General features: G+C 33.6%; 1 protein-coding gene across 3 annotated transcripts in view; it reads right to left on the bottom strand.

The window, feature by feature from the left end:
* LOC121857898 (furin-like protease 1) overlaps positions 1-24,360 on the bottom strand; it is a 51,874-nt gene that overhangs the window by 3,488 nt on the left and 24,026 nt on the right. For 2 of the 3 annotated variants that reach the window (XM_042354142.1, XM_042354144.1), the window contains 3 exons: positions 23,664-23,972; positions 4,505-4,570; positions 47-252 (listed from right to left, as the gene is read on the bottom strand). In XM_042354142.1, coding sequence (XP_042210076.1) covers positions 47-252; positions 4,505-4,570; positions 23,664-23,972 — 581 coding nt within the window. The remainder of the gene's footprint in view (positions 1-46; positions 253-4,504; positions 4,571-23,663; positions 23,973-24,360) is intronic. The other variant, XM_042354143.1, reaches the window with a different exon arrangement.

Raw genomic sequence — 24,360 nt, 5'->3', positions numbered from 1 at the left:
CATACGAATAGAACTATTGTACCATACTACACACAATATTATTTACCTCAGAAGGATTATAAAGCTCAGCATCGCTCCAACACGCTGTACATTCATAATCTTGTAAACCTGAGCAACGGCGACAAGTATAATGGCAGGGGCGACAGCTCAGTGATCCTGTTGCACCCATCTCTTGTGGATTCCATGCATAATGCCTATCAGGGCAATTTTTTAAACACTTGCCATTATAAAGATATTCATTTTTCTGGCATTCTGGAATGGTGAAAAAAAACATTAGTTTTTGAAAGGGTTATATTTCAAGGATAACAATTATTGTATTTTGATTTAAGTAAATATTTTTACATCTTGTACAAATTATTTAGTATAATTTGATATTAATATTTTTATCATAACTGAAAACTATATGCAACAAAACAAATTACAGTACTGTAGTTTGATTTAATGTTAGTTAATTACTGTATACCAGCAACTTATACAAGCATAAATGCATGTTCATTTTTTTTTTAAATATTGTTCAGTTGTGTTTTACATAAGAAATACATGTTTTGGAGAAACTTGGGTACCATTTACCTATTTATGTAGCATGCAATAAAAAATACAGCCATTTTTTCGAAATAAATCTTGCCTCAAAGAACCCTAAAACTAGCTAAAATAATTTAAAAATTTTTCACAAATATAAAAAAAAGGAAGAAAAGGAGAGGACAGGTATATAATGAAGAACTTGTACACTTATGGTTCTGTTTACACATGCACTTAAAACTTTTGAAACATCATCTAAACACTGGTAGGTTGGTGTTCTATTTACAGTACAGTACATCATAACTCAGGAGGTTGCCAAACTCACAAATGTTGGTTAGATGGTGGAAAGAATCGATGAACAAAGTAGTATAATCCTGTAATGAAATTTCGGGACAGAGAAATAACAAGAACAGATAACAGACAATCCAGAGGTTGAATAAAAATAGGAAGCAAAAGGGCAGCAGTGTGATGGTTGTTACATAGGTTGGTCTTAATAGTTTCAGTAATGTTCATAAAATAAAGATCGCCTAAGGAAGGAACAAGACAATTACAGGAAAAAAAAAATTGTATATCAAAGCAAATCAAAGAGAACACATAAAAAACATGGTAAATACAGCTTTAGTTGGTGAGAACATTGATGCAGTGGTCAGTACATACTGTATTTTAAAGCTAGGGTATTTATAAGCATCTACGACACACATTTAGTTTGGGAATTTAGGAAATAACAAGATTTACAACATTAGGGTTAACTTTTTTAGTGTGGCACTCCTCTTGTTATTTTCTTGCAACGACTCACCTGTCCGGGGAGCAGGCGAGTGTTGCCACCGAGGCCCCAACACCAACAGTCAACACCACCATCACACAGCTGCGTCTAGACTCCCCATCCCTGCCACCTCCTCCACTACCATTACCACTTTGACTACACTATGCCAGTTAATATAAAGCAACTAGCACAAACGGTGTAGTCATGTAAGAGGTGGTAGAGGAGAAAGTGGGTAGGACTGAGAGAAGATTGAGGGAAGAAGAAAAATCCCAGAATGGGCTAGAAAATAGAATACAGTAGTATATGAAATAAACCATGTAGGAATAGAAAAAAGAAAAAGTAGCAATACCTGAATGAGTTTGGAAATAAAAAAAAATAGAATAAAATGCACACGAAAATAAACAGACAGGAGAAATACCAGATTAAAATAGAAGCTTTAGAATACACTGTACAGTATGTGAAAAAAAATTAATGAGAAAGAAAAAAGTAGAAGAGAAATATTAAAATAGATTAAGAGCAAAGTAGTTAAGAGTCAAATAAAAAGTAGATAAAAGAGGTAGAACTAGAAAAGAAAAGGAAGAAATATAGTAAGAAGTGAAGTAGGAAATACTGTATTAGCTGATAACAACTTATTAATAGATGGAATTAGTAACTGCCACAGCAACAAGGATCATCAAACTTCTATTACATGCTGGTATTGTACTGAACAGAATACAGGAATATTGTTATACTGTACTGTATAATCTTAACTTAGCAAAGAAAACAAGAGCAGTAAATGAGGTCAAAACTAAGAGAGAAAATAAAATTGGTATTAAGAGAGAACATTTAAAAAAAGAAAGAAAAAAAAAAGAAAAAAAAAAGATATATATTTACCACAGGTATGTACAGTAGTAGGAGACCCAAGAGTAGCCTATTAGGGGAAGGAAAATTGACTAGATATCAATGGTTAGCATAACTTGTACTTAATAGTTGAATCAAGAAAAACCCAACAAACTACGAAGCATATATCATGTTTTGCTTTCAGAACTTGCCAGCTTAACTAATTTTTTTGTGCTCATGACTGGCATAGTTACTGTAAAGCATTCGTTTTTTTTTTTCCTGCAACACCACTAAATTCAGTGCAGGTTATGAAAGTGTACTGGAATAACAAATACTTTATGTTCAGAATTTTTAAGCCCGCTTTAACTCTGTTGGCCTTCATACTAATATTAATAATAATGTATCCTGAGCTCTACACTACCTTCTTTATTCATATTAGTCTGCAAATAAGCAGTCTAGGTACTTGTACTGTACAGCAAAGGTCCTGTCGTCTCTTTTGCCGTTCCATGAACCCAGAGATTCAGATTCGTGAATTCAAAGCATTTATGGACAGAATAATGTATCAGTATCTTCTGCTTTGGGTTCATGAGACTGAAACTTGAGGTTTGTGGAGCAGCAGAGAAGGCGACAGGACTTTTCTTCTTGACTGTACATCCTAGATTTGGTCAATAAAATCAAGAACCAAAAATAGATTGTTATATCATGACGACAACTAACAGCACAAATAGCAAGGCTTCCTCATGAATGATCAAAACTAACGCAAAATTTATATTATTAAAGAGATAACTTGTAACTACAGTACAAAATTATCTAATTTATCTAAGGTATGACCAAGAATGAACTATAAGGATAAATATAATCAGACGAAGGAGGTGCAGGATATAGATACATAATAAAATACACAAGAATTATAGATGGGATGAGCAAATGTATCTAATGAATGAAAAATAAAAAACCTAAGGGGATAAAGAAATGTGCTTTAGTTGTTAAAGGGGGTTCACAATACACTGTACTGTATATGCTAAAGTTATCACAAAGATGAAGTACAGTGTATGTACTTATACAGTATATATATGTAACATATATGTGTGCACAAGTCATTATTGGGGTATATAAAAATATGCTGAACTTAGTACACTATACAGTACGTACTGTAAAGGTAAAGATAAATTTATGCCTTGCTGATAATATATAAACTAGGATTTTTCCTTCGTTACACTCGCAAGATTTAGTATTTTAGCCTTAACTAATCTTCATGTAATTTTAACTTCATTATGTGAACTCAAAAGGTTTTACTGTTTTAACATTCCTTGTTTCAAGACCAAATGAAGATACTAGCTATAAATTTGCTGAACAAATACTGTAGTGTATTATGATTGTTGCAATATTCACTGGAGCAAGTATTCTTTTTTTACCATACCAATTATTTTTTTTTGTATTTAAAATATTCAAGTAGATTCTGAGTAGAATAACATTAATGTAAATTTATGAGAAACACAAGAGCAAGCTGGCTAATGTAAGTGCACTGAGATGCCATCATTACCTCAGACCCAATTATTCATTCTACAACATTTAAGAAGAACGACAAATTTAGGCACATATCAAATGTTAGTTATTACATTTTATAGTTCATGCAGTAAAGAAAATAAGAACTTCAGATAACTTAAATTTAAAAAAGTGTATTCATTACAATTAGTTTTAGTTGCTTATACAGGTATTTTAGCTGGGTCCTGAGTTACAAAGTTGCTTATAATGATGGCACTATATTAGAAAACGAAAAGAAAGGGGTTAATAATTTTCCCCTCTTTAAAACCTTACCCCATACTTAAGTACTGTACACAAACTTGTGGCTACTCCACGCAACAACTACTTCACGTGCAAACTGAAAGAAATGTTACAGGTGAAAATTCCATCCTGGGCTGCAGGCAGAACACACGAAGCAAGAACAATCATAAAGTTGAAGAAATCCAGAAATTTACCTCCACAATTTTAAACCTTTAAGTATTGCAGTTTTTAAAAGGAATCAATATACAAACATTATTGATTTATAGGACTTATGCTAATGAAGGTGGAAATTATATAATTACAGTATCAACAAACAATAGAATACAGTACTGCTTATTTTGGACTTAATATTTTGATGCTTTTTGAATTTGATACAGAAAACATTGAATTGAATTGAAATGAATCATCATCGTTTTATGGTCATTTCCCATGATTGTATGGGTATGAAGAAAAAAAAAGGCTTCAAATCTACATACAATATTTAAATAAAAATGCAGTTCTGTAAAATATGTTTGAAGTAATGCAAATAGTTAAGTGCAAGACTTAAAATTGGGAAGTGTGCAATGCTATGTACAAAGCCTTATAGTATTAGACTGAGTACAGAATACGGTAACTTACTAAATTCAGTAGCTCTTGCCTTCTTTGCACCAAGGTTTGAAGCAACTACTGAAAGTTGTGAGCATTCTGAAACATGCATTAGTATTTAAACATATAAGCCAACTTTATAAATTAAGCAATGAGAAGGAACACTCAAATAAAAAAAAAATTAATATAGTTCTTCATGCTTTCTAGAAGAAGAGTTCTCAAAACAAATACTGTATCAAAAAAGGATATTATGCGGTCTTTGTGGGCGCCTTTGTTAAAAAAAAGTGCATTGGTTGACACAGTATTCATGAAAACTTTGTTTTTAGCCCACTTGTAAGAATCCATCTCCCATAGGATTTGCTGCAGATTTAGGGACTTGAGAAATTAAAGCAAAGCATTAGATATAGTTGGAAGTCCATCAGATTTCCTTCTACAGTACAGTACTGTAGTGTGGAACACCCATTAATCTCGCTATGGATGAAACACATCTCCGCTAATCATTGTATAGATTTTTGCCGTCCTGAAAAAGCTTGTTTTGAATCCAGATTTAGTCTTCTTGGTACTCTCTATTCTTCCTCAAGTATATAAGTATTCCTAAAGTATCCTCCTCCCTAGGTTCAATTATCTGTTCACCATACAGTAAGAACTTTTCATGTGACCATAACTAGAATGAATTAATTTTGGGTATTCTCAAAGATTTTAATAATGCTTTCCACTAAGATTAATATCTAAATGCCATAAAGTCTGACCCCTAAATGGGAAAGAAAAAATATTCATATGCTTTGTGGTGTAAAAAGAAAAAATAATGTCTGAATAACACTGCAGAGCCGTCTGTCAAGAAATAGATGAAATATATTCCATTGACAGAAGAACAATTACCATGGGTCAGCATTTTTAATAATGATAATTTTGAATTTGCAAAACTTAAAAGTTTTCATATTACAAAGCATTTATTCATCACTGATACTATCGAGGAATGTGTTTAATATATTTCACGTTGAGGATTACAGTATATAGTACAGTACAGTAAGTCCTTGCTTAATGTCGTGGTTCTGTTCCTGAAAACCGCGACGTTAACGGAATCAATTTTCCCCATAAAATACACTACATATACATAAATTCAATGGAATTTTTATAGAAAATAGTATACAGTAGATCCAAAAAGATATATAAACTAAATTATTTTGTATTGTACTCGTTGATAGGTGGAGGTGGAGCGAGTGTGTGGTGGGGAGTGTAGAGGAGGAGGACGGGAGGAGGAGGAGGGTGGGGAGTCACTGAGACCCGGAGGGTGGTTCCTCCTCCCGCTCTGACTGGGTGATGTGCCTTACAAGTAGTCCATGACGACGTTATACCAAATTGGCAAGACGTTGTCTAAATAATGGGTATCTAAAGAGTAGCGACGTTATAACGAAACAACGCTGTCGAGGGCAACGTTAAACGAGGACTTACTGTACAGGTATCTTAACTCAAGTTAAAAATGCATGTATGGGTATTCAGGAATTAAACACATACTGCATACAGTACATAATACTGTATATCATATATATTGTACTGGCAGAGTGTGTGTGTGTGTGTGTATATTGCATATAATGTGCATGTGTGCAAGTTGTACACATCGGTTTCTTAACTATATCGCAGAGATTGTTCTCATTCTAAATTTACACAAGAAATCAATTAACGCCTGCATTAATCTTACTTTTTTAAGCAGATGGGATTAACTGAGGAAATACAAATTCTTGAAACACAAAGCTTAAATTTTAAGTAATGAAGGTGTGTATGTATATACAATGTGTCTTTATGTATATTTGCTGTAAAGTACTGCATTTAAGTACATGTATATTGTACAATTATCCATGTATATAATTATATATTCAGATATTTTCAGTGCATCTTTTACTATCGTTAATGATGACTGGAATAAATGGGCATATCCATATACTGTACAAGGATACAGTATAAAAAATTATTATTCCACTTTTTTTCTTTTTCTTTTTTATCATGTTCCTGTACAGATAGGCTAGAGTCATTAATACAGCCAATCCTCATTTTTTCCACAGGCTTTTGTTCTGCAAGCGGTTGTGTAGTCACGAAACTGCATATCAATACCGCCTACAAGGAAATAAGACGCCCAAAATTTAAAAAGTACTTTCTATCAAAACACCCAAAGACTTACCATTGGAGCTTACTGACATAGTCCAACCATCCCATTGACCAGTGCTGTTACATCCGTTTTAAAATAAAGCCAATTCACTATAATGGCATCAAACGTTATGATGTATAAACACTAGTGACTCACAAAGTTTATTAACTGAACATGTCTAATACAATTGTTTCTTTAAATGATTACGATTATTTGTTTATTTACATACTAATATATAAAACACTGGAAGATTTTAATTTTTGCTCAGACTACATATCTAATAAAGTGTTTCATAGGATTTGAGTGAAAAGATTACTGTACATACTACTACAACATTTATTACAAAAAAATATATATATATATATATATATATATATAATATATATATATATATATAAACAATATTTTATAATTGCATAAATATTCATGTAAAAATATAAATTTAAATGAATTTCTGTGGTGACTTCACACAAAGGCTATAAAGCTTATTCTCTGTCTGAGAAAGGTCTTGGTAAATAACTTGTTTGTTTATTTTCATTTGTCAAATTATCATTGACAAATATTACTAAAGTTTGGCAGCTACCAAACAGGAGATTCTACTCTGGGAAGATATTGAAGATATGTCAGTATTGTCTAATGTACTACTCCATATGGCATCACAAATGACCAAGTCAGGTTGCTGATTTATCTTACGCTCATTTACACAATGAGTTTCAATTGTTTCTCTTTGACAACACAACATACATACAATATAATGTTTCATTTGACTTTTCCATTTATTATGTTGGTTATTAAAATAATGCCAATTCATAGATTGCATCAACCCTTTGTACCTAGGACTCAAGCCAGTTATTTAACTGAACTAATGTTGTGTAAAAATATTTCATTACGAAATAGATTTCCATATTGTTTATTATTTAGAAATATTGTAATACATTAAACACACTAAGTATTTAATATATACTTCAAAAAGGAGGCACCATTATACCTAGGTGAAGTTGACCAGACATTTATGATCATTAGGACCAAACTCAATCCATGACGACTTCTGTTAATCATTCTCATCCTAAATTTACCCTCGTAGTTTCAGAATTAAGACATTTACTGAATATTCTTTGTAAAAAATTAATTTAAATTAATTATTATAGGAGATAAGTATTATGATCAGTAAATATACAGATATGATTACTGACCACCTCAACAGCAAAAAGCAAGGTCACGTCAAGTCGCCTTTCACACGGCAAATGGGGGGTGATAAGTTACCTATATTGTTCTTTTACGGTATGTTAGACTGGTTTATAATACATTTTTATTATTTTAATATACCGGTAATCTTCATTTTAATCCAGCTTCCCAAATGTAAGTTTCAGTATAAAATAATTAGTGGTAGGACCTTGTGAGTGGTTTACCATGTTTCCATCACCACTCTTGACACGCTAAACCGCAAAATTTAAGAGGTAAGAATTTTATCTCTGGTGCTTAAGACGACCCCCTAACTTTGGGCTGATTTTTTTTTTTTTCAAATTCCGTCTTGTAGGCCGAGATATATTGCATGAATTCTTCGTTACTTCCAGGTATTATATTACTTTTTATCTAGATCTAGAACGTGTTTGGGCTCTTCAGGGGCTCAGGAATGGAACCTATTTTTCCCACAAATTATTATCAATATACAACTGATGAATTAGTGATGGTTTATTGAGGTTCCTAACCCCATCGTATAACAGTTATTGCCAGTACATAAATATCTATGGCACTTGATGCAGTTACTAAATCTTGGTATTTTAAAACATACAGTACAAGCATGAAAACAATATATGCTTGTATTTATTATAAATATCAAAATTCTAAGTGTACCAAGTGCCATAAATATTTTTAAGCAGGGTAATTGGGCACGTGACCCAGCTACACAGCTCCAAGATATTAACACCAACACCCCTGGAAGGCAGACAGACATTGAGTTATATGCCCGAAAGGTTTTATAGTTCGCCACTAAACAAGCAGGAATAGAATGATGGTGGCGATACACAACCCCCGTATATAGTTGTGTTAACTCATTATATAATTTTTTTCTCTTGGGAGGCCGGGGGTACCCCAACTGTGCTTAGAGCTTAACCATGCAAGGAAACTGCCCCTCAAGCTTTGTACAGTATAATTATCATAGTTACTTAGGACTATGTTGGTATATAACCGACAGAGTCCGTTATTATGGACCGGCCTTACCCCCAATTAGTTAGTTCATCCTCTTTGTCTGGCTCTTGCATAACTTTGCCTGTATTCTCTTATACATACCTAAAGTGCTTCATTTAATGAACACACCTACAACTACATCTTTAACCTAAAAATCCCATCAGCTTTATTTTTTGTGTGTAGGCACAAGTTACGGTAACTACTTCACTGAGTTTATGGATAAGTTTTTGTATAGAACTCGGGAAAATGTTTCATATTTCTGTTCTCACATTTCTTGCTGAAAATGAATGCAAGCACAGCAATTGAAGTATTTTCCTCATTCTACAAGAACCACCATGCCAAAATTGCAAGGAATATTTCTTTGCAAGTTAAAACAATCTTTTATCAACTGCAAGACATTCTATACCTTCAAATTTTTATGTTTTGTGCACCTGTAAACTTACTCTATAAATACATCATAATTAGATGCCTAACATTTTCCTCTTTTGTAAAACCACACACTTCATGCTTAACATCACAGAACTCATATTAATTTACTGTGCATCATTATAAGTAAAAGCAGTGAAAATAAAGTGAAGAGAAAACCAAGCATCATGCAACACAAACCTCCCCACACAGCATTATAAAGGCTTAAACCATTTTGCTCTATTATCTCAATTTTCTATTACAGTTATTTGAATTTCGTAAGTGCAGTTATTATATATAATCAAGATCAAAATAAGGAAGGATGATATGCTACAAAACTGTATCTGTTTACCATAGTCAAAAGAACCCAAATACCCATAAGATGATATACAGTACTTATATCAAGTTTCAAAACATTATGATTTTGGAAACCCCAATAATAATAATAATAATAATAATAATACTAATACTAATAATAATACTAATAATAATACTAATACTAATACTAATAATAATAATAATAATAATATTAATAATAATAATAATAATAATACGTAATAATAATAATTATAATAATAATAATTATAATAATAATAATAATAATAAACTAAATTCTGAATCGGGTACTGTATAGGTGTATATATTTTCCCTTTTACAAGCAGCTTTATGCCTTGTATAAATGTTTCCAAATTTACTTGTTCAGCATTTCTAGATAATATTCTTGATAACTTTCACTGAAACAACTCAATAATAAGTAATAGCCATCATCTCTAGCTATCTAAACCCAGAATAACGAAAGTCATATATAAAAAAAAATTTATTAGTCACTTGTGACCATATTACAAAGACAGACACACGATATGTGATGATACTAAAATCCTCCAAAATCACTTTCTTTAAAAAAATGCAATTTATAAAAAAAATTCAATATGAACACCAACACAAAGATCAATAATATAATTTAATTTGTGATGAACTGTCTAATAAGAAATCATTACTAATTGAGCTCAGTAGTGATAATATGCAAACTGGGCAGAAAGAGACTGACATATAATTAAAATAGCATATCCAGAGATGGTAATGGGGGCCAAATCTTTTCAATTATGAAAAAGAAAAAACTTTAACTTATATTTTGTGATGTACATCCAAATCCCATCAGTTAATGCAAACTTTTGGGCCAATATTGCACCAAATTATCAGTACTATGTATTATGGTGCAATACAGGTAATACTAAAGTCTTCATCACATGATCATAAATTAGGTTTCTTAATATGATGAAAAGTACTAACTTTAATTTATTCTGAATAAAAATTATCATCTTAGTATTTACCAGTTGTGTTACCCAATTTTCTCCTAATTCATGCAAAAGGGATGATGTAAATTGATTCATAAAGCAAAGACATCTCTGTAAGTGATATCATTGCTTAATTTTTTAATATTATGTGTCAGATGTGTATAACAGAGATGCATATGCAAGGTTCCATGAATATAAAATAGAACTTCATATAATTCTGGTATGCTTAGATCAAGGTTCTTCCTGGCCAGGTTCCAGCTTATCATAAAGGTTGCACAAACAAATTATGAACAAGCAACCCAAAGAAGTCAGAAAATATGGACAGAAAGGACATAAATAACCCAGCAAGAGCTCACTTAGAAAGGACTACATTTTAGACACGGACCAGAGGATATCCCATACACTGTATATATAAATAAAAATTGACAATGAATCACACACACAATGGTGTGATCAAAACAAATAACTCAAAGGAAAATATTAACAAATACCTTGTTAATAATCCTGCAGTATACCTAGGAGAATTTTACTTTGGTTAATCTGGAGAGTAAGGTGCTCTTAGTTATAGGAAATTAGTAATACCTTTTCTTCCCCAGATTACTAATATACAGATAACAGTTATGATAAATAATATGAGGCTGTAAGACCACAGACAGCAACTAACTTATACAAGAGAATGCAAATGGATTTAGTACCTGTATTAGAAAGAAAGATCAGCATACTGTACTGTACTGTACTGTACTGTACTGTACTGTGCTGTGCTCTACTGTACTGTACTGTACTGTACTGTACTGTACTGTGAATGATAGATGGTTACACATGATAATGCCACAACATGCTGTATGAGCTGAATGGAATTAAAGAATTTATAGTTGTGTTACGTAAAGCATCAATATAGATAAAAGTTAATTATACAAACCAAGATTTTCAACATAACTGATTAATTTTTTATTTACATACAGCATAAATTTGAAAATTAACTTATGCCCTATAATCTTCATTCAACAGAATTACTCCACATTTAGAACATTACAAGGTTTCATGTCTGGCAATGTCAAAACTTTATTATTTTGATTAGAGCAAAGCTTTTACTCCAATGGTCATTAGGAAACGCACAATCCACGACAAACTCGTATTAAACATCACGTTACTACCATCAGTTTCAAAATTGTTCAAAACATTCAATAACTTTCCAGTAGGAGAGTTGACTTTCTAGGCAAACTGACTGACACTCACTCACAGCTGAGCATATGTTTAAGAAAAGCTGTGCATGGTAGCACACTCCCAGTTAATGATTTGTTGGATCCAAGTTCACCAAAACATTTACAATAACTATAATAAATGTACTGTATAACCTTTTAAACAGCTAATCTTCCATGATGTGTGAAAAATATCTAACTCATGTTGATTAAAGTGCTTGCATAACTTGTACAGTAAATTAGTTGAGACATTAACGTAGATGTAAGTAACTACAGGCATCCCCAGTGTTTCGCGATACGACCCGTAAATCCGCCCTTACAGAAATTGGGGTAAATTTTAACAATTATAAAAAATCTCTAGTATACGAAATTAAAATTTTTTTTTTAAAAATAATTTGTTTGGTGTGGATTTTTTGGTGTTTGCTACCGCCAAGAGGAGTCACTCCATTGTTTACATCCAGTGTGCTCGCATGTTTCTCCCCCAGCAGTTGGATTTAACTTTTACAAACATACAGTAAGTACAGTACAGTGCATTACCCTTATTCAAGATGACTGGAAAGAGGCCATCAAGTGGAAGTGACCGCAGTAGTGCAAAAAGAAGCCGCAAATGCATTACATTGGATATTAAACTTGATGTTTTAAGAAGGTATATCAGAAATTATTTAATGTACTGTATTGTATGTGTTTATAAATGTATATATTTTTATTCATAAAAGTGCTTGAATTACTTTTTTGGGGCCGAAAAAAATTCATTAGGAACGCATCTCCAGTTTTATAATGGAAGTCAATGGGAAAATAGGTTTCGCGTTATGGAATTTCGCGATACGGTCAATTTTCCAGGGACGGAACACTTCTGTAATGCGGGGGATGCCTGTATTAATGTTACTTACATATATATATATATATATATATATATATATATATATATATATATATATATATATATATATATGATATATATATATATATATATATATATATATATATATATATATATATATATATATATATATATATATATATATATATATATATATATATATATATATATATAATAGATTTAAGCAAAATTATACAGCAGTAACTAGGTATTTATACTAAAGTAAAGAAATCACAACACATCCCATAAAAATAACCTGTAAAATTAAATACCTGTACTGAAAGGGTCTAATGAACCAAATAAAATAATATAATACCCAGCTACATGGAACGAAGACTCAATCACAGTGAACAGTTAAATTTATCAATCTAACCCCAAATTAAATTACCAAATATTTATGTCAGGTATAATGAAGAAAGTACTTCCCAGTTTTAATCTCTTAAGAATTACCAACTGTCTAGAGTAGTAAATAAAAATAAGTTATAACAACAATACTAATACAGATATATATTCAGGTTTGAAGGAGATTGATTATATACCACACTGAAACCATGTTTTAAGGAACTAAATACTGAAACTACAAAAGAGTATTTCCCACAAAGTTAATTACTTAAACTAGTATATCACAAATACCCAAACATAAACTAAATACAGTACACCAAATATTGGCTACATAAACAAACTTTACACTTAAAATAATTTCTAATTACAATCATGAAGAAACAAATGTGTGTGTGTATGTGCGCACAAAGATGTCTAAACACCCAATTAAAAACAAACAAATTTGTACCCAACACAAGTATAGCTAAATATAAAATTATTTTTTGCAAGTCCTTCAGTGATGGCACTCTTTATACACGATTTCCTTCTGAAGATAGTGCGACTGATCCAAGCAACTTAAAAAAACTGGTAACTTATGAAAAGGAACAGTTCACACCAGTAATGAGCTTTTTTTATGGTTGCAAATGAATTGAGGAAAAGGATGTGATTTGTGATTCTCATATCAATGGTACAAAAAAGGATTCTACACTTATTCGTGTTTGATATAGTACAGAACAATTAGTTACTTCTGTCTAGAAAATGACTAGTTAATGACTTTCAGGAAAACAGGGATGGAAACTTCATTCAGCAAATGAATCTGACAAAATTTTAAAAATTTGTGATGCCAAAATTGCATTGCTTGCTGGATGTATAGAAAATGGAGCATTAGAATGTTAAACTTTCTCTAAACATGTGATACTATAATCTTGTAATAATATGAACTGATTTTTAAAAATTTATTAAATATAATTTTATTGCTCTCAGCAGCATCTAAAGCTTGTCTTATATTTAAATTCATTACTGTACATTACTACTGAATATAAAGTGTAATTACTCCTGTCCAATCCAATAATTCAAATTTAAAAAATAATAATTTTCATTTTTGTCCCATCACATGTTTTGGGGTCTGGATTATGGACCTTGGCACATAATAATATTTTCATTCCAATATCCCAGTGAATGTAATATTTCAGCAACACACTGTTAATTTTTAAGAGCAGACTGTGATATCTACTGTGTAACAAACTAAAATATGAGATTGTCATCCCTGTCTAGTTTCAAGTGCCATAGTATAGACTTGTGTATCAACAAGTGAATGCTGTTGTATGGCAAGTAGGAAGTGATGAAGGGTGGGAAGACTGACCCACAACGAAAAAGTGGTAGAACTATGGTAACAAAAATACTAAACTTGAGAACACTTGATCATCAACTTAACTATGTACTGTATGTGTTTCTTGCCTTTTTCTTTTTTGTTTTGCCTTCCATAAATTGGCTAAGCAAAAGTTTTACATTATTTGTCAAAACTTCACTATATAAACTGCCTAGTATCCAATGAAAGGATTCACAGTTCTTTCACCTGTTATTCTTGAAGTGAATGTCAGCCATTCATTCACTGCTCTTTCAGTCATAATGAACCTAATGTAAGAAACTTGGTCTGGTGTTAATATAAAGCAGAAAATTATAAAATTATTTCTTTTCAAGAAACTTTCATGGATACTAAGTATAGTACTGCACATAGAAAAAGGTGACCACTACTAACATTTTTTTAAAGAAACTAGATTAAATATTCATCTTGTTTTCTAGCACTAAACACAAATGTGGAATGTCTCATGCAAATTGCAATAAAGTAACACTAAATATTTTTGTTTAAAATTATTTTGGTACGAAATTGATAAAATTAACTACACAAATGCCCACCATAAACTAAATCCCTAGGTTTACTTCACAGACTTCTACAATTGTAAAAAATAAAGACTTATAGTTTTACTTCCTTGACCTATCATACATTCCCATAATCACTGACAAGCTCTTGAAAAATAACAGCTATCATATAATGTCTAAAATTTCTTAAGTATCATTAATTAGTATAATCATTCCCAATACATGAGAACCCACTGAAGGTAACCATAACTTGTATTAAATTTTCATACATGACATTACAGTGGTCCCTCGGTTAACGAGCACAATCCGTTCCAGCAGGTTGCTCGTTAACCGAAAAACTCGTTAACCGAAACCATTGTTTCAATGGGTTTTTGGGTAATTGGTTCCAGCTCACCGAAAATTGCCTAAATTCAACAAAAAAGGTAGAAAAGTACACTTATTTTGAGGTGTGTATGTAGAAGGCTCGTGGATGATGATGATGATGATGGGAATTAGAATGGGGGTGGAGGAGAAGGGAGAAGAGAAGGCTTTGGGGTGGAAGAGAAGTCACCCCATGGCACCATTTCACCCATAAAATTTTAGTTCTCTTGGTGTAATTCAAGATTATTTTCTTTAAATCAACACTGCACTGCATTATATATTGTCAATATGTAAAATAAATTTCAAAATGACCAATAATTTGCTTGGAAACACAGAAAAAAAGCACTTAGTTGAGTCTCAAGCAAAATGTTACCTCCACTGAAAACAGAGAGAGACTAACGCCTGTCTGGTGTGTTAACAGGCTGGATGGCACGCCAGAAACTAGTTTCTTTACCTTAAATTATGTTCAATAATTGTTAAAATGACTAAAAACGTTAATAATAAACCTTTAAAATTATTGAATAGTATAAACTTCTTGATATTTACTAAAATAGTAAGGAATTTAAGCCCTAAAACCAATTACTGTATTGGCGGACTAATACTACAGCTGGTGGACCGCCAAATGCAAGCGAAAACATGTTGAAGTCGGCTCGTAAAAAACTCGTTAATCGAGGGATTGCTCGTTAACCGAAGTTAAGAATCTTATGGAAGGTAAATCGTTAACCGAAATCTTGTTAACCGAGGGATCACTGTATTAATTAGTAATCAAAATAGGTTCATTACCTTCCGTGGCTCCATTAGAGATTATATAGGCATTATAATAAGAAAACTATCTGTCTGTCCATCCCTCTCCCTGTCTGTCCCCCCCTCTGTCAGTCCATCTGTCTTTCAGTTCTTCCGTCAGTCTGTCTCTTTACCTTTCCTATGTTCAATTCTGATTAAAAAAAAATCCAAAACTTTTATGCTACAGATGTGTAATTATCTCTCTCACAGACCAACCCTCAATTGTTGTTTTTGAATACTCTTATCAATTCCCACACACGGTATTTCATTTAGTAATCCCACTTAAAATACACCCCTCCTAATTTGACCTTCCTGACATTTTATTCCTGATTAGAAAAGTATATTGAGAATCCAGTGTCACTGTCAAATTTTCAATATCTTATTACTTCCCAATTCTTTAATTATCTTCCAAGATCGTGGATTGTATTCCCATTCTCAGGAGGAGTACCAAGAGTTTCACATACTCCCAATTCTACCACCCATATACAGTATTGGACATCACTAGTTTCATCAATACTGTACTGTATAGTCATTCCTGAGCAAAAGATTGTTGGAGCTTATTATTCCTTGAATCATTTAAATAGTCTTTTTCTTCATCTATACACAGAGATCACTTGTTGTTTCTCATGACAGCAGCATACCGGACGGAGTGACATTTACCAAGGCAAACTCCTTTAAAATTTTCATTTTTTGCATGTATGAACTAACAGCTATAAAACAATGTACAGTGGTCCCTCAATTAACGAACGGTCCAATTGACAAAATTTCAGTTAACGAATTAGCTCCCATAAGGATTTTCAGTTCGATTAACGAACAAAACTTTGATTAACGAAAGCCTTATGAGAAACACGTTTTGTTGTGCGCATCAGCTGATCGGCCAGTCCGCCAATACAGTAACCAGTTCTATGTTTACATTCGTTTCCAGTGGAGTAAATATAAAAAAAATTTGGTCTCTTTAATATTTCTGCATTTTTTATATTAAAATTATTGGTCATTCTGAAATTTAGTTAACATATTGATAATATAGACAGTACAGGGAACAGTTTTTGTGCACCCATCAGCTGGCTGAATCACCCAACAAAGCTTCACAGTTTATTTTTGTTTACAGTAGAGTGAACATTGAGTTTGTTGGTCTCTTGAATATTTTTGCATTTTAGCATTGAAATAATTGGTCATTCTGAAATTTAGTTAACATATTCATAATATACAGTGCAGAAATTATTATGAAACATGAAGAAGGCATTAGAACCAATGCACTCTGTAAAGAATATGTCATGTCATCATCGATTGCGTCTACAATCAGTCGTCTGATATGTAAACAAAGCTGCCGGGAATATGACATACACACCTCAAAGCAAGTTAAAATACAGTATTCTATTGTTTTGTTCAATCCAGAATGTGACGCCTAGCTTATACCTAGGTATATTAATGCCTTGCAATAACTCGCCAGGCCAACATACAGGCAATTAAAACATCTAATAATTACTTAATACGTAATATTAGGAGGACACTTCGTTGCCTGGCATTTAATTGCAATTCTCAACACCCCCTGCCGCACCCTTCATCACATGCACTGCCACCGTGGGAAACTCTTTCGAAGATTGTCACAGGGCAACCCAACGTACACTAGTACAGTACTACTATTTCAAAACCTAGGATTAAAGATAAACCAGGTCAATCTAATCTCATACTATGTCAGAAATTGGATTGGTTAGGTCTTCATTGGGACATAAATCAGTCAGTCAGTCTACCAGGAGCAAAGGTAACAGATGTGATAAACCAAGTCGAAGCCTTTTGTGCAACGAAAGAGGTTTCTTGGCACGATTGGGAAAAACTACTGGGTCTGTTGAATTTTGCCACAATAGTAGTTCCTTTAGGCAAAATAAGGAAGAAGCAAATAACTCATCTGGGGTTGAATTTGCTTCACAAAAACAGAAATTCTGCTTCTTCTCTCCCTATTCACAAGAATCTCCTGTCTTGGTGGAAAAATTGGGTCAATCTAATCGGTTCATCTCCCTGGGTTCCTCCTCAAACAGACTTAGTCGTTTGTACGGATGCGTCCGAAATAGGATGGGGATACCATTCCTCAAAAGGGGAATTCAGTCAAGGGAAGTGGAGCAACTCCATTTGGGACAAATACATAAACGTAAAATAAATAGCAGTAGTCCTATTCTTTTTGTTGGCAAACCCAAATTTAAAAATATGATGATCCTGTTTGCCATGAACAACAAAACGGCAGTGTTTTGTCTCAATCATCAAGGCTCAACCAGATCTTGGCCCCTTCTAAAACTGTCAGAAAATTTTTTCAAAGTTTGTATACCACAAACATTTTACCTCAAAGCAACTCATATACCGGGAGTACAAAACAATTGGGCAGATGCGTTGTCCCGTCTCAGGCCAGTATCGAAGGAAACAGAATGGTCCCTAAGGGTATCAGAGTTCAAGAGTCTAGCGAGAAAGTTTGGAACTCCAAAAATAAATCTCTTTACCTCCCCAAAAAATCACAAGATGCCATTTTATGCATCTCTAGAACAATCGAATCTTTTAGGAAATGCTCTACTCATAGATTGGAACCTTTGGAATTCAATCTATCTGTTCCTACCTGTGAAAATGTTGCCCAAAGTGGTTCACAAACTCGGATCCTTCCAAGGCAAGGTCCTCTTAATTGCACCATATTGGATCCTACAACCTTGGTGCCTGAATCTGTTGGACTGGAGCCCGCATCCACTACAATTGCAACAAGGATGTCTAGACCAGGTACTGCATTCTCAGCTTGAGATATCCTTGGCACTTCACGCTTGAGTTTCTCAAAAAAAGTTTAAATATATATATTTTTTTAATTCCAATATAGCTAACCAAGTAATAGCAGGTCATAGACCCCAAACTTCTATGCAATATGAGAAAGCTTGGAAACTTTTTCAACAATTTATCAAGTTAACGACTCCAGACACATTGTCGGAAACAGTTGTTGGAATTTTTAGAATTTCTGTTCAGAGTTAAGGCCTTCAAGGATCGACAATTGCATCTTATAAATCAGCATTGGTTGACCCTCTGGTGTGGGGTTTTAAATTTACTTTGAACTCGAGGATTTATCAAATGCTCAGATCATCCTTTTTCATTCAGAGACCCCCTCGGCCTAAGAGAATCCCAACATGGTCTCCAGAAAAAGTTACTAAATTTCTTATGGGGAATAATTACAATATAAATCTGATTTGGGATGGATTGCTCCAGAAGGCAGCCTTCCTTCTAGCAATAGCAACAGATATGAGAATCAGTGAACTGATTTCAATTTCCAATAATCCATCATTATTAGTATTTTCTGAGGAAGATGTTACCCTTTTTCTTACGGAGATCCTAAGAAAAAATTAAAGGGAGGATTTTCAAGCTCAACCTATTAGGATAAATGGCTAATGGATGAGACAAGGGTTCCTCATATATTGTGCCCAGATAAAAATCTTCAGGAAGGGTTAACCAGATTATCTAATCGAGGCCCCTATGTGTTCTCATCACAGGATGGTAAGAAATTGTCTCCTAGTCAAATGAAAAAATATTTTTCTCGGTGAATCAAGCAGACCCTGGCAAGAAATTTTTGGCACATGACACCAGGAAATATGCACGGTCTGTGGCCTTTCTGTGGCATAGGAGCCTCAGTCAGATCAAAGAAGTGGGCTTTTGGAGATGTTCAAAATTTTTTTAAAAACAGCCGTCTTCACCTATCTCTGAAAGATGCTTCACATATGGTGGTGCTGGGGTCCCCTCCCCCACCTAGTCAATCTCCACAACCAGGACCACCTTCCTCATCAGAATAAAGTGAGTATCCTCATTGAGATATGTAAATTAACATTTTACCTTCCGGTAAATGTTCCTATTATTTGAAAATATTCCAAATGGTTTATAATCATAATCTGGACCTAAGCTAGTGGAACCTTGTAAGCAACGTCACCTCCCTCTCCACCTCCTGCTCGGGTATTCAAGCTAGGCGTTGCATTCCGGATTGAACAAAAAGACGTTTTTTCTAAAAAACAGTTTTTGTGATATATCCCAGAATGCGGCACCTATAACCCACCCATCTCCACCCCTCGAGAGTTGACTTTTGTTTACTGCTCGCTCTAAGGCAAACGGTGGCAGTGCGTGTAATGGAGGGTGTGGGAGGGGGTTTTGAGAATTGCAATTAAATGCCAGGTAGCGACGTGCCCTCCTAATATTACTTATTAAGATATTATTAGATGTTTTAATTGCCTGTATGTTGGCCTGGCGAGTTATTGCAAGGCATTAATATACCTACGTATAAGCTAGGTGTCGCATTCTGGACTACATCACAAATTGTTTTTTAGAAAAAAAAACCAGCATTTATATTTATTATTGCACAGTATACTGTACAGTACAGCACTGTATTTAGTTTATATTTAATGTTTTGTTAATTCTATTACCGGTATACAGTACTTTGTACATACTCGTACTTTTTTTGCGAGTTGGAACCAATTACCCAATACCCCATTGAAATAATAGATTCGGTTAACAAAATTCTTGGTTAACGAACGACTTTGTGGAACCAATTGTGTTCGTTAATTGAGGGCCCACTGTACAGTATAGTTATACATTTATTTTTTTCTTTTAAATGTGTAGCAATTACAGATGGTTCTTGCCTAATTTTTTTATGTTTACAATGTTTTTAGCTTAAGTGTAAATCTAATAGCTTTTGAGGCAAAGTAGAAAGCGAGACCAGGCATATGTCTAAACTTAATCTCCACCACTGAAAACTAACCCTTTCAGTAATAGGGTTACCAAAATATCAATGTCCCCACATATCAATCCATTAAATGCAATAAAAAAAGGGAAAATATTTTAGTGTTTATGAGATATAGTTGTTCAAAGGAAAAACAGTTGTCTGGCAAAGATGGTCCAAAAATTTCATTTTCTTACGCTTGTGGCAGGTGGTCGTTGAAGTAAACTAGTGTAACAATTATAATCTGGTAGTGATCGGAGTACATTGAGCTTATCATTTAGATAGAATCTATTTTGTCTTTAACCACAAAAAAAAAATGCAATGGATCATTTTAATTCATATGTCCTCCAAGTTACCTATTAAAAAACCCTGATTTTTCTTGTTAGTCTGAACCACACTAATTGTGAAACTACCTTCATTTTTATCTACATACTTTACTTTATGCAGTAACTTTGCTTATACATTAGTGTGTATATAATACTCTGACTTTTCTGTACTACTGTATTATATTAATCAACAACTTGTCAGTGACCAAACGTGTAACACTTCATTTGCTATTTCTAAGATTTGTAGGAGCCTCTGCATGAACACTTCATGACAGCATTTATCTGTATTGTAACAAAAGACAAAAAATGTATAGCTGGTATCCCTTAAAATTATGACTCATATAAACAGAGCAATACTACCTTTTGCACCATATTATGTAAACAGCCTGAGTTCCTACACATACATCATCTAGGTGGCTACTTTTGCAAACACTCAGAAGTGAGGACCTTCCTACAATAAGGTATAGCTCCATGTACAAGCAGTGTGCTAATGAAATTGTGGTAAGGTTACACTGTATTCACACCTACCTAAATTTCCGTTATTCTTTTCTAATTTTTTAACTTTTTTTTTGGCAAGGGATGAATATCTGGCAACCTTTGTCCTTCCCCATTGCCAGAGGCTTCTACATGTGGCTTTAGTCAGTCACTCCCCTCCAAATACATTCGCCAAAATAGCCTATTTTACATCTTTTTCATAGAAAAGGTATTTTACTAGACAACACCAGACGAGCACCCTTCTTAAAAGAATGCACATCATTTATAAACAAACTTTCATACTATTTACAACTGTGTTTAAGAAAATGATTAAGAATGAGTTAAATAAACACTTACCCCATTCCTGAATTTTCAACCTCCCTGATAATGAACAAACTCAAATTTTACTTATTCAACAAATCACATATGCATATAAACTCCCCTAAATTACCATAAAACATAATATAATACATCTACAATTACAAACATTTACATCTCTTTAAGGAACATCTCAAACTTTCATCCAATAGTGAATAAAATATGAAAATAATACTTAAGAACAAATACTATATAACAGTATCAAACAATAAAACAGGGAACAGAGAGATTATCTTTGGTTACATGTGAGGTATAAAAACTCATACTCAGGTCCTCTCATGCCCAGGTTACTACAATATTATATAAAATGTACAAGTTTAACACCTCATGTGTTAAAAGAGGCTTTGATTGGCAACTATCAGGAGGTAACAGCAGCCACCAAAAATAAAATAAAGTGGTGTGAGCATTATACTGCAATACTGTACTGTTTGCTTTGGAATGCCCATGGGGCTCCCAGTGCAACTTCCTGACTTGTATCCAATTTATATTTAAACATTTAAAAACTAATATATAAATCCAAAAGCCTATAAATCAGATGCCTTAAATGAGAATGCACAAGCATTGCTTGATCTAATTCTCAAGAACCAATACTCTAAAGTAGTTTGTGAGGAAATCCCGCCAGAAGAGAGAACAATAAAAATGAAATTATTCTCCTCTTAAGAGGCATCCAAATTATGGCTAACATTTGTAAAAGAGAATATGATGTAACAGACTACTCTCCATTCTATGAGGCTACCACCTACTTCCTGAGATGGTCCACAATAATGCCAACACTACATGATTGAAGGCATTTAACACACTCCGGATACATCCCTTACTAATACTTATAATGTGTCAGTCTGGCACCATAATCCATGTTGGCCAGATATCATTCACCATCTGTATTCTCCTCATGGAAGACAAGAGTGCTAATCAACAAGGCTTCCCTACAAAAATCATAGATCAACTTATGAACTGCTTAAGACACCAATATCCTTTCACACATTTTCGTTAGTTACACACTGATGGCATGTGTTACTATGACTCGACAAAGAAGCATTTTGAGTATTTATGACTAAATTACTTATGAAGTCGGGCCCAAATTAAGAAAAAGTACGAACCCAAAACATTTAACCTCTTAGACATGAATTTTGTCTCCCAGCAGCTTGAGAATAAAATCAAATGCTCTATATTTATAGTCAAGGTAAAGTCCTAGTTCTAGTACTACACAGGCAGCATTAAGATATATCCAAAGTTTGTAGAGTAAAAATTAGTATAAAATGCCAAAGGCACTCTATGAAATGAACATTCAAGGAGAGATGAGAAGTCTGTACTATATATCAAGTTTATACAAGAGTGTCATGGAGGGGTTTGATCTTACCATAAAACCTGGAACTATCTGATGAATGGCATCTTTAATATACAGTATAATAATCACTTTTTCAATATCTGGACTGTCCTTCTCTAACTTCCCAGTATCATTAGTGATAATTTACTGGTTAGATCTTGGCAAGTTTTCAACTGAGACCATCAGCACTTTTCATCCTGAAGTTAAAACCAGTTATTTTAAGTACAAATAAAACTTTTATTAGCTAAAATCCTCGACACTAACTGTACCGAGCTAACAATGTCTGACGCTGTAATAAGATCCAAGATGCACTATTACTGATATCCCTATCACATATGCTATTGTACCGAGTGTCAGGAGCTAACGTTCCCACATTCATTAAGTGACTAAAGCTCTCACAATGGTCTCCAACATGTTTCTCATTTTGCTGCACTCTCCTTAGGCCAGCGTGACCAAGTAGGACACCATCCACCACCAAGTGAACCACCACCACTACAAGGCACAAACCTATGCATGCCCCGGAAGCATCCATGAGACTGCAGCCTGGTGGAAGAACTTTCTGAAGGGTGCCCAGCTGCAGGAGATGAGGAGAGGGAGTTGGAGGAGCAGCAGAGGAAGAAGAATGATCAAAATTTTCTTTGCCTGGGTCACGTGTCTCGGTTTTGCCTTCAGTAGTGTCGACTACTTGGTGTACAGTAGCATCATTTGAGTGAGAGACTGAAGAGGGATGCTCACCCACTAGAGTGGGAACTGCCTGCCCTGGCTCGGTTTCTGTTCCATACAAAGTCATACTCCACTCGGTCACCTCAGTTTTACCTGTGAAGAAATGTATCACTGAGGAAACTGTCATAACACAAAAGATATAAATGGTGTTTGTTTCTAGCAGTTTTTATTTCAATAAAACCAAATAGCAAGAACTACCACACAGTTAATGTAACAACAAAATTTACTCCTGTGTAATTCCTGTTTCAAATTCAAATTGGCATTATTAAGCAATTTTTTCCTGTACACACTATCTGCCTTTAGAGCTACAGTAAACTTAATCAAAATATGCAAATTAAAACCAAGTCAAAGGGTAATGTGAAAATTTGAAAATGCAAGAAAATTATTTGAAAAATCCAGTCACTCTACTGGTAACTTCCCTGTCATTGTATTAAAACCAGTGCATAAGTGACTCTTTAAATACCCAAGCAGCTGCCACACA

Source organism: Homarus americanus, unplaced genomic scaffold (genome assembly GCF_018991925.1).
Source record: "Homarus americanus isolate GMGI-L3 unplaced genomic scaffold, GMGI_Hamer_2.0 scaffold6354, whole genome shotgun sequence".
Taxonomy (NCBI): domain Eukaryota; kingdom Metazoa; phylum Arthropoda; class Malacostraca; order Decapoda; family Nephropidae; genus Homarus; species Homarus americanus.
The sequence above is the reverse complement of the archived record's forward strand: the minus strand, read 5'-3'. Positions and strand labels throughout refer to the sequence as shown.